Source organism: Rousettus aegyptiacus, unplaced genomic scaffold, assembly GCF_014176215.1.
Source record: "Rousettus aegyptiacus isolate mRouAeg1 unplaced genomic scaffold, mRouAeg1.p scaffold_m13_p_1, whole genome shotgun sequence".
Taxonomy (NCBI): Eukaryota; Metazoa; Chordata; class Mammalia; order Chiroptera; family Pteropodidae; genus Rousettus; species Rousettus aegyptiacus.
Window position 1 is genome coordinate 144,818,160 of NW_023416284.1, and position 14,577 is coordinate 144,832,736.

General features: G+C 38.5%; 1 protein-coding gene across 6 annotated transcripts in view; it reads left to right on the forward strand.

Moving 5' to 3' along the window:
• ARMC2 (armadillo repeat containing 2) overlaps positions 1 to 14,577 on the forward strand; it is a 95,361-nt gene that overhangs the window by 22,454 nt on the left and 58,330 nt on the right. For all 6 annotated transcript variants that reach the window (XM_016160211.2, XM_016160212.2, XM_036220676.1 and 3 more), the window contains 2 exons: positions 2,068 to 2,263; positions 14,328 to 14,404. In XM_016160211.2, coding sequence (XP_016015697.2) covers positions 2,068 to 2,263; positions 14,328 to 14,404 — 273 coding nt within the window. The remainder of the gene's footprint in view (positions 1 to 2,067; positions 2,264 to 14,327; positions 14,405 to 14,577) is intronic.

Consider the following 14,577-nt stretch of genomic DNA (forward strand, 5'->3'; position numbering starts at 1 on the left):
GTGCACGGTAATGCTACTGGCTGTAGAATCCCTTTGATGTTTACCCATGACCTGTTACAAATTTGTACAACACGCTGCCGATATTTGCCAGGGAGACACAGAACATAGTGACTTGTTCTCAGTTTAACGGCGGACAGCCATCAGGAGTAAGAGTGAGGCCCAGGGCAGCTCTTCACTGTAGCACTAACTGACGAGCTCGCTCTATAGACTGTGAAGATAGAGGGGCTGCAGCTCCTCCACCTCCAAGTGTAGGTGTGTTTCCTCCTTGATGGCTGGGACTTCTCGTTCACCACTGGACCACCAGCACCTGGCACGTGGCAGTGGGTGCTGAATAAATATTTATGGAGTGAAATGAATGAAAGGAACAAATGCTAAGACATAGGTCCAGGCCGAAGGTGCTTTGTAACTACAACAAAATACATGCTCTGTCATTCAGCAGTGAAGTTATGTAAGGTGGCATGGCGCTGTGGAGAAAGCCCTGGGCCAGAAGTCAGGACTCGTGGGTTCCAGTAATAATAATGACAGTTAGCGTCCAGGTTTCGAGTGTGCTGGCACCATGCAAGTCGTGTTACTAGGCCATTTCATTTAATTCTCACCCTATCCTCAAGAGGTGGGGATCACCGAGGAAGGTGAGAGAAAAGTTGAGGGACCTGCCCACGTCACGCAGCCCGTATTTGGTCTCTGACGTAAAGCCTATTCTCTTTCCCTCATACAGTCCTGACTCTCCCCAAACTTCCTCTGTGACTTTAAAATAGTCACCTAACTAACCTTTTGGGTCCTCAATTTTCTCATCTGAAAAGTGAAGGTTAAACTAGCCAGTTTCTAAGTCTCCTTTCAGCTTTACAATTGAGGATTTTGAAAGCAGGGAGCTTGGTCAGAGAGGTAGACTAGGTGGTTTTGTTGGTTTTTGTTTGTTGGTTCAAGTGCAGAAGAGGAAACCTTGAGTCATTTTGGAAAAACTTACAAAACAGTATTTTTCTGTATAAAGCTCATGCTCCTTTCTACTTTGAAAAAAAAAAAGAAAACTTTATCACAGACTGTAGAAACAGCATCATGGATAATCTATTCCTAATGTCAGTTACTGATAAAGAAACAGTGTTGTATTACAAGTCTAAAAACATGCAGTCATAAACACTATAGATGTTTCAGTTCAGAACTGAGTATCTTTTTGCAACCTTATCTTATTCCCCTTGAGAAAGCTTTATAGGGGTTTCGGTGCCCTCCTGTTTCCATTGCTGGCAGTGGTCTGTTAGCCTCCAGGATCCGGCTGCTGCCCCTCTGATCACCTTCCCTCCTGGTCACACCCTCACACACTCCACTCCTGCTGTTTCTTGAGCACATCAGGCACTCTTGCCTTAGGGCCTCTGAACCTTCTGTTCCCTGTGCTGGAAATACTGTCCCTTGTCATCTGATGGCTAGATGCCTTGCCTTCTCTAAGGGCCTGTCTGTGGTACCCACCTTGTTCAAAATCACTGCCTGCCCGCATTCCCTTTTACCCTTCTTTACTTTTCTACTTTTGCTTTTTTTCATAGCACTTCTTATCTTGTATATTGTATTTATTATAGTGTATTGCTTATGGTCTGTTTATACCTATTTAGATGTAAGCCCTATGAAGTCAGGGATCTTTGTTTTGTTACCGATACATCCCAAGTGCTGAGGACAGTGCCTGACATCAGGGAGTGACTCAATAAATATATATATTTTTGAATCAAAATTACTAACGATCGAATTTAGAAAGAGGATGTATTATTAGAGGATACAGAATATATATGTAGACTTAGGTAGCTCATAAACCTAAATTTAAATGTTTACCTTAGGTAGATTCTAACTAAGCTAATAGAGATAAAATCCTATTCATTTTTATCTGTTGAATTGATGATACCAAGCCTAAAATAGCAGTGAGGTCTTATATATACTCAGGGAGGTTTTACCATGTAATTCCTGACTTGATTATAAGTAATCTATAATTTTTAAATTGCATACATTCTTAGATTGAAAAAAATATTGTAAGGTAGTGATTTCTAAAATCAGAAATACTTTGACAAAACATTTCCTTGGTTATTACAGGAAAGAAGACAATAGAATCCAAAGAAAGAATCATGATGGGGGACTCTATGGTGAAAATCAATGGGATTTGTTTAACAGAATCAAATGCCATTGGTCACTTAAAGAGTCATCCACTTCAGCTAACTTACGGTGGAGGCTTCAGAGAAATCCAGGAGCAAGAGGCAGCATCCTTGCCATCTCATCTCAGAAGTGGAGGGTCAGTATTATCTTTATGAGATTTCCTGCTCGTAATAACTCTGTCCTTTGCCAGTTTTTAAAAAATCTTATGTAGGCGATTGAGTTGATTTTCTTTCTTACAGAAAACAAATTTTAAGTTAATGATACGTGAGTAGGAAAGAATTCTCACAGCGAATGGAGTTGATTTTATATCATTTCTTATTTAAACCTCAGGAAAACATTTATTCATACCTGCCAAAATGCTGCTTTGATAGCCCTGTCAGAATAAAGTGTTTGCTTTGGTTGGACTGTTCCAGGCCACCCTGAGAGATGACTGATTATTCTGTTTGTGTTCTTTGGGATTCTTGCCTATCCTGGACTCTCGTTACATTTCTTTGGGTCAGTTCAGTATTGTTAACTCCACAAAAGAGTAGACAGTTAATTAATTTTATTCTCCAGTAGAAACTTGGATTTAAATATTTATTTTGCAAACCAATAGTTAAAACAGGAGAGTTGTGTAGATTTCTGTTATCTATGAAATTCCTCTGCTAATCTTTCATAAAATGAATGATTGAGAATTACTCTATTTCATACCATGTTCCTAGATAGGACTTTTTTTTCCCACCCCAATCCTTCTCACACACACATACACGCACACACACCCATTTAGGAACCCCTAAGTTCATACTGTATTCCCAGATATGGCTTTCTAGGGCTTCTCTTGGAAAATTGAGGAGCAATTTCCTACCATATTGAGGATTTGTGGAGAAATGTTTATTGTATGGGCCATGCGAATTCTTACCCTGATGTTTTCCTAAAGAAGTGTCAAATGACAGGGGGCCAGGGTGAGGACAGAGCAAAGGGAGCAGGCTCTGTTTTCCAGTCCCAGACAGTGTGGTGCTAAGATAGGCAGAAAGTCTTGGACTGGACAGGATCGCTCAGTTAAAGATGTTTTTCTATGACTTTCCATTGGGTCATCATGGACAACTGCCCAGTTCGAATTTGCTTAACAAGATTAAATTCCATGGGCCATTTTAAGACCAAATACTTGTTGCCCTCACTTTAGATTTTTAGGCCTGACTTTGGCTTGTACACATGTAGCGTGCTTAAAACTTTTCTCCGAACTGGCTGCTTGGCAGCTGGTTAGTTTAGCTGAACTGACCTTGTCTGCTAACACAGACTGAACAGTGTCGCACACGCCGGATTTATATTAAGCAACCTAGTAGTCCTTGTAATGTCGCTTTGCATTCAGAACATTTTTTAAATTAAAGAAAAAATGAAATGTCTCCTTAAGTGGAAGAGAACGAACTTCAAATTGGGACTTTGGGAGTTGAGCACAAAACATCAAACTGGCCATTGCAACAGATCTTTTCCAGTTGGTGAGTAAGAATAGGCTGCAGACCCCAGAGCTTCACCATGAAAGGCAGCCAGAGAACTTGTGTTTCTTTCAGCACCGAAGTGAAAAAGAGACGTTTATTCTGCTGCACCCATCCTTACAGTAATTAAAGTTGACTAGGAAAAACCAGACAAGAGCCATTTTATTTTATTTTTTGAAAACCTTCAGATGTGGCAGAATAATCCGGCAAGCCAGAGATCATTATGCCTTCCTCAGTCTGGGACAGCAAAAGCGTTTTTCAGTTACATATTTTATCCCACAGACAGCAAAGGAGAAATCAATTAGGGACTGGAAGCACTTCTTCCTGACTGTCCAAAATTATGAGGCATTGGCACTAATTGTTTTCTTTTTGTTTTGTTAGCATGGCTTTTGCATCATATAATGATTGAGTCTGAGTTGTGTTTGCAAAACTCCCTGGCAAGTTTAACTTGTAATGACATTTTTGCTTTATGAATCTTTACTTCCTTTAATCATTGGATGGGATTTTGTTGAAGTGCCAGAAAAAAAAAAAATTATACACTCGGATTGAAATAAACCAGCAAATGGAAACTATTAGCAGTTCTTTCATTAATTACATTTGTGAATCAATCTGGGATACTTGATAATTGTTTCTTGTAAATATTTAAGCAAATAATTCCAAGAAATGGTCTTTGAGATGCAGTGCAGTATTCCCAGATTTGATGCTAAAGTCTTAACCTGAGCTGGGCCGGCAGAAGAGTGGACGGAAGGGAACGCATAATTAGAAAAGAAAGAGGCATGAGATGACAGTGGGTTGAGAAGGAGTGTGAGCAGATCGTGTAAAGGGGACAGACAAAGGGAGGACATGCCGCTGCGCAGGGTTCTTCCGTGTGTGTCCGGTATGGGAGCAGCCACCTTAATGCTGAATGCTTTTCAAGCCGGGAAGAGAAAGGAGCAGTTTATTTCCGTGAAACCACATTGATTGCACACCCTTAATTTAGAACGTGGATAACTCAGACATGGGATGGACTAGAGTTTAACTTTATGTTGGTTGTGATGGAAAAAAGGATTTGCTAAGCAAGGATTTGCAAACAAGGTCTTGGGGGACTAACTTTCCAGAAGTGAACATTCTCAAGCACTTATTGAGTTATCTTAAAACAGTGTGTCAATTACAGTAATCTCTGTGTGTCCATTTAGGGATTCATTTAAGGTTTGGCTGGCTTGCTCCTTAGCAACAGTCCACTTTCTCTTACTTTGTATTGCCATATGGATTAAAAACAGCTTTCATTAAAAAAAAATTTATATCTCTCTATCTATCTCCATCCGTCCGTCCATCTGTCCGTCCGTCCGTCCGTCCGTCCGTTCATCCATCCATCCATCCATCCATCCATCCATCCATCCATCCATCCATCCATCCAGTGGTTTAATCTAATGAATCCTTTATATATGTGCTTAAAAACCTTTTAAGGCTTTCTGTATATATATTGTCCAGACTGTTGTGGTTTGGAAATGTGTTGTAAATGGTCGTTTAGAAATTGTTAGGAGGAAAACCTAAGAGCAGTCCTTTGTGGAGAGTCAGCAACAGTTAGCTAGTAGCCAGAATGCCTGGATTTAGGTTCAGTTATTATTTGAGCCACTTGATTTAGCTGTATGCTCTTTAACAAGTCTCTTAACACTTTCAGGAGCTCAGTTTTCTAACCTTTAAAATGGAAATAATTGTGCTCCTTCACCCCTGTCTCCTTTCAGCCCTCACTGTAGGTTGTGGAATGATATAATAAGGCTTGAAAGGCTTATTTGTAAACTCTCAAGTGGTGTTAGTATTGTTGGAGTAAAAATAAGAAAAGAGGGCTTCTGGTTAAAGATGACAAAGCAAAGGCATTCTGTGGAAACCCAATGAAAGCAACAGAGAATGAAAATCAGAGAAATAACTGTCATCGATGAAACAGAAAAATAGTTCTAAGCCCAAACTACAAAGCATGAAGCAAACTTTACACTGAAGTATGGGCTCAATTTTTTTATTTTTATATATTTATTTTTTATGTCGACCTAGCATGTTTTCCTTTGAAGAGACAACTGTCTTGCACCGTATAATAAATCCTGCTCAGTCCCTGTTTGAAGGAGGACCGTCCCAGTCTTCCTGTCCCTCTTCCAGACATAGTTAAGTGGCCCAGAGCAGGCTAATCAGAGTTCTTCAACCCACCAGCCAGTTGTTTCATAGGTGGTCACATGAGCCAAGCCAGGCCAATTGAATTATTTCCTGGTGCCTAGCATTGGAGGAAAGTGCTCTTTCTCTAAGTTTGTGAGCTGTAAAGATGATGTTACCTTAGAGCCAGCAGTGGCCAGTTCATTGCCTTGTGGAGGGTGACTCTGAGAGGGAAGTAATATATAAACAAACAGAATGGAGATAGTCACCAAGTTTAAAGATCCAGCTGTGCCTGAGGCCACTACATCCACACTATAGACTGCTCTGTTTCATAAGTCAGTATGTTTCTTTTTCTCTTTTATTCCTTCCTTCCTTCTTTCCTTCCCTCCTTCCTTCTTTCCTTTTTCTGTCTTTCCTTTCTTCTCTTTCTTTCTTCTTTCCTTTATTTATTTTGACAGGGACAGTTTATGGTACATTAGATTAGGTTTCTGTCACTTGGACTATTGCAACCAAACGTGTCTGTTAACCTGCCAGAGCCTGAAATATAGGTGAAAACAAGAGGTAATTTAAGACCAGACACCTCCTCAGACCTTGAGCAGGAAACAGATTTCACAAAAAGTGAGTCTCTCAATTCAAAAAGATACATCTAATGGTCCTTAATTAAACAAACGAGATCTAAGAATGTGGGCAGGCCACTGGAAATGGGGAAGCCACTGTAAAAACCCCATTCAAGATCCAAATCTCAAGCAACTAGGGGAGGGGAAGAGCTGAGTGTGACATGCTCTCCTTATTTCCTTTGAGCCAGCCAGTTTGTGTGGGGCAGGGGGAGGGGGGATGTTTGATAGATTAGAACTCAAGGTACTTATCATGTAACAGGGCTTTTTCTGTGAGTCACAGCAGCCAGCTATACATAAACCAAGAGAACACACACTCCAAGTCAAGAAAAATAACAGACTTAGTGAATGGATGTTCAAGAAAAAGTTGCAACTACAGTGAACCCCAGTTCTATCCCTCTGTGGATCCTTTTCATTATTCAACAAATACATAGCTCTGTTTAAAGATAAATAATATGAGGACAAGAGTCCTAGGTCTTGAGCATAGGTATGTAAAGAACTTAAAAGACAGATGAAGAAAATAGATTGCAAAAGAAATTACCCTCCAAAAACAAGGAGTTAAAACAATTTTCCATAGCATCAAATCGTAAATAATGTTATTGCCCTCTTTAAAAAAAAAAAAAAAAAAAAAAAAAAAAAGGTGGGGGGAACTCTGCTTTGGTTTATAAGAATTCAAATTAGAGATTATAAGCCCACATAAAGAGATAAAAAGTATGCTTGATTATCAAAAAAAAAATGAATGAAAAATCTATAAACATGGAGGGGAAAGCCACATTAGAAATAAAGTATGAGAATAAAAACAGCTAAAATCGCAATGAAACTTAATGGACAGACTAGAGGAAATTATACACAAAGAAATGAATAAGAAGGTGGGAAATGATTAGAGAGAATGAGATAGATATAGGAGGCATGACATTTGTATTTCTGAAGAAGAGAATCCTTCTCCTCTTCCTTCTCTTCTCCCTCCCTCCCCCATCTCCCTCTTCTTCCTGGTACTGTCTTAATTTGAAGTAAGTGCCTGGCACTTTTCCAAGTGATTTACATACATTAACTCATTTGACATTCACAACCTACTGAAAATGGAAGAGATCAGAAAAAGAACAAGAAAAACATTAAGATAGGATAGAAGACAACTTTCTGAAATAAAGATTTGAATCTGAAGCTTAAATGAACACATCACGTCACAACAAACTGTGACATGGAATGATCTACACTGTAACATTTCCAAAGGGGCTCAGCACTAAAACACAACCCAGTACATAGTACATACTCAATTAGTAATTGTGGACTGGGTGGATAAATGGAAGAAGGTCTCCTCTGGCCATCCAGGCTGAATGAACAAGTCACACAAAAGGAGGAAAAGACAGGCTGCCCGTGGCTTTATGAGAGTACCTCTCAGTGCCAGAAGACAGTGGAGTAATGTCTCCGAAGTCCTAAGTATAAAAAGGATAACCCAAGAATTGTATTGCTAGCCAAGTTGTGCTTCAGTAAAAAGGCAGCAGACATTTTCAAATGTGAATGAACTTGGGGACTACAGTACTCATGCGCTTTCTAGAAAACTCTTAGACAACAAAATAATGAGTCAGAATTCAAAACTCAGAAATGGAGAAGCTATGGTAAAAGCATTTGTGGTGAGTATTGACTTTGCTTTCATATTGAATTAAAATTAAACAACTCTGAAGACAATGGTTATGGAGCAGAAACCTTGACAATGTAATAGTAACATAAATAACCAGAACTGAAGGAAGTGTACTAGTTACCTCACTTCATAATAGGGAATAGTTTGCCAGTAGCTACAGTCTGAAATTGAAATATATTGTTTAAAAAGAATGATTTTTAGCATCCTAATTTTTTCATTATTTTTTTTCTTAACTTCAGAGAAATCTTTTAGAAACTAATATCTCTTGGGAAGACTCATTCATCTGCAGTTCTACAATTCCTTCAGTTTCACCTAAATTTCTGTTTCTTTGTTAAATTCAAGTAAAATTTATACTTAATAATTTTAAATTATAATGACATGTATTGTGATCCCATTTATATGTATCCTTTACCTGCCCTCCCTCCAAGTTACCCCTCTGTTCCTGCATTCTTTTATCTTTTTATCTGAATATATGCAAACTGTCTGGAATGATGTTTACCACATATTAATATTTATTTCTGGGTGGTGGGATCCTGTAAGATTTTTTATAATCTTCTTTGTATTTTCTTATATTGCCTGGCCTTAAAAAATAATAAATATATCATTTTTTTCAAAAATAATGAAGTCATTATTTTCTTAAGAAATTAAGGGTAATATAGCTGAGAAATTGTTTTCATTTGGTAAAGACGGGCATTAGCCAGAATGATTTGGTAGAATCCCACCTTATCTGACAGCTTCCATGTGGTAAAGCATTTCTTGATAGGCAAAGCCTTGTGCTAGGGCGTTGAGAGGTGGAGAGATGGACCCTGTCCCTGAGGAGCTTCCAGAGGCCGCTGGCTCGGTTACTCAGCTGTCCTCCCTGAAAGAGCATCATCAGCATCACCTGGGAGCCTGTTAGAAATGCAGACTCTCAGCCCCACCCCAGACCTGCTGAATTAGAGTCTGCATTTTTATAAGATATCCAGGTGACTTGAATGCACACAAATGTTTTCAAAGCACTGGTCAATGATTAACTCTAATGTTAGAGGAGTGAAAGGAGAACTGAAAGAAAGGTCTTGAGCGTGTGCAAGGCGCACCTCATTCTGACTTAAAGATCACAGAAGGCTTCCTGGGATTTGGGGGTTTTCATTGACTCCTGAGGCTTGTTTTCAACAGGGGCAGAGCACTGTGTGCTTCGCTACCACGAACCCCTTGTTGGTGGCATTGCCAAATTACAGTAAAAGAATCTAAGGGACCATAAAGCAGGGGTCAGCAAACTAAGGCCCACAGATCAAATCTAGCCTCTTACCTGTTTTTGTAAATAAATTTTATTGAAACACAGCCACAGTCATTCATTATGTTAACTATGGCTCTTTCACACTACAGTGGCAGAGTTGAATAGTTGTGACAGAGACTGTGTGGCCAAACAGCCTGGAAATATTTGTTACCTGACTTGAATCTATACAGTTTGAGTCTAATTCTAAAAATTAAGTGTCTTGTTCTTAGGGCAAGGTAAAGCTTAGCTCAAAATTTGTTAAATTTTTTTTTTTTTATCGTAAGCATCCTTTAAAATTTTCTGTTTTTTATGTTTAATTTTTCCCAAATGGATATAAATTTATCATTTTTCAAAATTCTAAATCCCCCCATAGTTTACTTCTTAATGTCTATTTAGTTATTGCTCTAAAGCAAGAGTCAATAAGCTATAGCCCAGGAGCCGAATTTGGCCAGCCACCTATTGTTTTTACAGCCCATAAGCTAAGAATTGTTTACACATTTTTAAATCATTACATTTTAAATGATTACTAAAGTACTTAAATAATAGCTTTCACTTGGCCTGCAAAGTATAAAATATATACTGTCTGGCTTTAAAAAAAAAAAAAAAGTGTGCTGATCCCTGACTAAATAACCTTAGTTGTAATAGTTGAAAGCGCTGTCTAAAGTATAGCAAAACCTTAATTTCAAAATATTTCAAAAGAAATATATTTTTTATTTCTTTGGCACATATTTGGTCCAGCAGTGAATGTTGCCAGTGTGACTGATTTCATGGATTAGGCATCAATAACTGAGTCTTCGTATGGCGTCGTCTTTGGCTGCGGAGTTTGGTTCTGGTGCTTTAGAGTGAAAAGCAGGACCTTGCTTTTGCATCGAAACATGTGGGCTGCAGCTGAGAGGCCTGAGAGCTGTGCCCATTTTGCTTTCCTCAGACTCCAACCTGATTACAGATGGGAGCAAAGGGAGGGCACACCTGAGAGGACTGCAGAAAGGTAGAGCCAAAGCACTGATCACACCACATCTAAAACCCGCCCTGACACTCGGCTTTTGCGGTTAATGAGCCAATAAACTCCACTTATTAAGTCGGTTGGAATTAGGTTTTTGCTATTTGTAGATGAAGCTATCCTACTAATAAAATGCTGTTATTCTGCCTCTAAGAAGACTTTCACAGGAGATATTTAAGAAATAATTTCTGGAATTGTTTTATTCTTGCTACATCAAAAATCATTGTAAAAAAAAAAAAGTAATTATGGTCTTTAACAGCATGGAAGGGGAAGCTGGTAAGAACAATTATACTGGGTGACTGAATCAAGATCTAAAAACATCCAATAGGCAGGAACCCTTTGCCACATATAACACTGTGAAATTTAATTAGAATGAGTTGAATAATAATATGAATAAGAATGAGCTGTAAATGTAAGAAAAGACAAGAATTGACCAACACTGATGTGACCACCAAAACCACAAATGTAGTTTCAGGCTGCACTATTTAGAATATCTCCTCTTTGCTCCCCAGGCCATACTTGTAGCTCAGTGCTGGATTCCAGACTTTAAAAGGAATCTAGCCCAACTGACACTCAGTGACTGAACAGGTTGGCAAGGTGATTTGAAACCATATCATATGAGGAACAGTGGAAGGGACTGTTCATTAATAACATCAATGACAACAGCTTCAATAATAATAAAGTTATTGAGTACTTACTCTGTGTCTGGAACTAAGCAATTCCACATTATATCACTTAGTCCTCACACAACCTTACATTGAAGGGTAATTTTATTTACCACCCCCTCATATACAGATAATGAAACCAAAGCTTAGGTAAAAAACTTACTCAAGGTCACACAGCTAATTAGTGGTATAACTATGGAATTTAAACCATAGCAGATGGCTTTAAGAGTCAAATGCAACATCTTTGAATATTTTCAGGATTGTCGAAAGCAAGAAGAATAAAGATTTCTTTCATGCACCTTCAGTTAGTAGAACCAAGACCAATGGGTAGAAGTTACATGAAGACAAATTTCCATTGAAAATAAGGCCATCTAGTCTTTTTTTTTAAGCAAAGAAGAGATTTTCTTTTGAAGACCATTGATTCAACCCAAAATTTCTGGTTTACCATGGCTAGACTGGTCAGTTCTTCCTTAGTTCTCATCTTCTTGGAACTGTTAATCATGCTTGCTGACACATGTTTGGATTGCATGAGAGCATCTTTTATTTCTCTTCTTCCTTTGCCCTCCTTTGCCCCTTATGTCCTTTACCCATGGGTATCTGACAAAGCCTTGTTCTGAGGGTCTAGTGTTTGAGACACTCTTCTGATCTCTGGTCCCTATGTACCGCTTTGATTTTTAATGGAACTCTTTTCCTGACTTCCACATCTTCTTTGCAGATGTTCCATTTTTCATCAGAAATTCAACATGGCAAAACCCTGACTCGTTTTATCCCTCAAACTGTTCTACTCCCTAACCTCCTATTTCAGTTGGTGTTCTATCCTGTACTATCCTGTTCCTCCAGGTCTACCTTCTGTTTTCTCTTCTGCCTGAAACTAACCACTAAGTCCTACCAACTTTTCATTTATTAGTGCTCTTGAATTTGTTCTTTCTTCTCCAGTTCCATTCTCACCCTCAAAGGATTAGTCCTCGTTCCCTCTCTCCAAGTCTCCCAAATACTCTTGTCACTGCGTAATTCTAAATCCCATATCTAAGATAAATATGGAAACTTATGGCCTCACACTCTCCTCTTTGCCCGTCAAATTGGGTCCATTGACTCAACTCAAAGTTTCAGGCGGCTGTTCTCAATACCTCCCAGCAGAAACTTTCTATTCCGATCTTGCCCAGTGCAGTTTTCCCCTGCCCCAAGTACAAGTTTGCTCATGTCCTCTTTACCTTCACTCATGCTACTCCCCTCCTGAGGGTAGGCTTGTCATTCACTGGTGCAACTTTTATTCTTTTAAGGCCCACTTTGTGGCCCACTTCTTCCTCTCAGTAATCACTTTCTTCTTAGCACCCCTCTAGTTCTTGTAATCCACTGAATTTCACATTCTACCACTTGTTTAGAGACTCCATTGGAATTTTCACTTAAAAAATTCCCTTAGTTCCTCATGGTAGATTTTAAATTTCTTTAGGGCAACTCATATGTTCTTAATCACAATAACATCTGGCATGGAATTGCTTAGACAGGTGCTTATTGACTCAGAACTAAAGAGAAAAATATATTGACAATTTATTAAGTTCTTCAAATGTACCTATTAAGTAGAGGCAATGCTCTCATTTTAAGATAAGGAAACCAAGGTCAGAAGGTTAAGTAACTTGCTCCAAGTCACGTAGCTGATCAGTGTTGGACCCAGGATTTGGACTCAAGCAGTTTGGGTCCAGAGTCTGCAGGTTCAATCACTGTGCCATTATGGTTATATAGAGTATTGGTCGATTCTAATTCTATGTGCTCTGTGAGAACTAGTACCACCTAGCACTGTCGAGCTTTTGTATATCATAAGAAGGACCCTTCTTTTTTCCCCCTCAGAAATGAGGATACACAAATGTAGTGTTTAGGGAGGCAGCCTCATCACTGGCCATGTCCTCAGGGAGTGTGGACCAGTGACTTCGGAAGGCCATTCGCTGAAAACACTCTTGTTTGATTTCAATAGTTGTTTAAAACAGTAATGAGAAGAAGGCCTTTCCTCTATTGTCTTTAAAATTTCATTATTTCTGGGAGTGATAAATATGGAAACTTATGGCCTCACACCCTGCCAAATTTTTGGTATTTCATCTTTTCATAGGGTTGATTTCCTTTATTTCTGTCTTCTTTGAAATGTGCTTCATTTACATCTCAACTCTGAGAGTTTTGACAAAGAGGATTCCCATACCCACTTCGTGGATTGACTAGGGACACCTTGCTACCAGACCTATGTTTTTTACTAAATATAAAAATGAAGCAATTGTTTCAGAGTATTAACAAATTAGACTTTTTTTTTAGAATATTAGCTTGATATTTTATATGATAAAGAGAATTATTAAATCGAGTGTTAAAGAAAAGGGACATATCTATGAAAAAAATGAAATTCGGAGAAGGTAATCTTTGGGACAGTAGTAAAAGACAATCAAAGCCAGTACTGAACGTTTACTAGGAATCTCATGACACAGGGAACAGGAGCCATGGACACGCGTATGGATGTTCATGGGTGACCCTGGCACCATCTAGATGCATTCTCTATGATTTTTATAGCAAATATTATATTCAATATGTGAAATTTTGTTGTAGAACTCACACTATTATTCTCTCAGTGTTTTTTTGCCTTGAAATATTGTACACATTTAAACGTAAGCTCTAGCTAAAAGAAAGTTATATCCTTCATACGTCAAATGTTACCTTAAAAACAACAACAACAACAAGAAGTGTATAATTCTGCTATTGGCTAGCCACTACTCTTATTTGGAACACAAAATATTTGTCATCTGGGGACTGTTTGAATTTACCTTCAATTTTTAACACCTAAAATATGTCTAAGAATAAAACATTTTGAGAATATCAATTAATTTAAAAATGGAAACAGGGCATATTATGATGTCATGGATTGGAAATTATAAGACCAGGGTTTAAGATCTGAACTTACTCTATGACCTTGAGCACATCTAACCAATTTGGGAACATCTTTTTTTTTTTTTGTCTGGAGATAGAGATTGAGAGATTAAGAGATTGAGATTGAGAGAGAGAAAAAAAAAGAGAGGGAGAGAAGTGGGGAGGGAGGGACAGAGAGAGGAAGAGAGTTTCTGCCAGCCCATGAATGCTAGGCTTTTGGGATTCAAGCTTATCACAGTTCTTTCTTTCTAACAGTGACCTCTTGTGGTACATATCCTTAATTTTTCGATTTGCAAAGTAAACTTTGGATTTATTTTTTGTTCTTATTTCTAGTAACTGTAAGTGTTAAGAAAACATAACTTGTTTTCAAAAGATAAATCTTAGCCGTAAATTAGAGATTGATTAAAATAGTCTATAGAGCACCAAACCTCATTTTCTATCGTTTCTTCAGAAACTGTATATGGTCAGCTTTACAGAAAGAGAAATGCTTCGGCTTCTGTGCTGAGTGTCATGTATATTCCTCTTCCTCCTAGGGACCAGGGCGAGAGGCGTTTGAGGGCCATGTCATGCCCCAACAGCTCGGACCTGAGCAGCCTGGAAACCAACACAGGTGAGGAGTTTGTGTTTTTAGGGGTTCCCAGTGCTCCTTCATCTTCAGCATCTTCATCAATAGGAAGGACATTTGTACCAAAGGTATCTGATGTTAGCTCACTGTTTGGAAAACCCCAGGAACTGTGTTCAACTTAGTCACACATCAACATTTATTATTACAAGTTTTTTTTT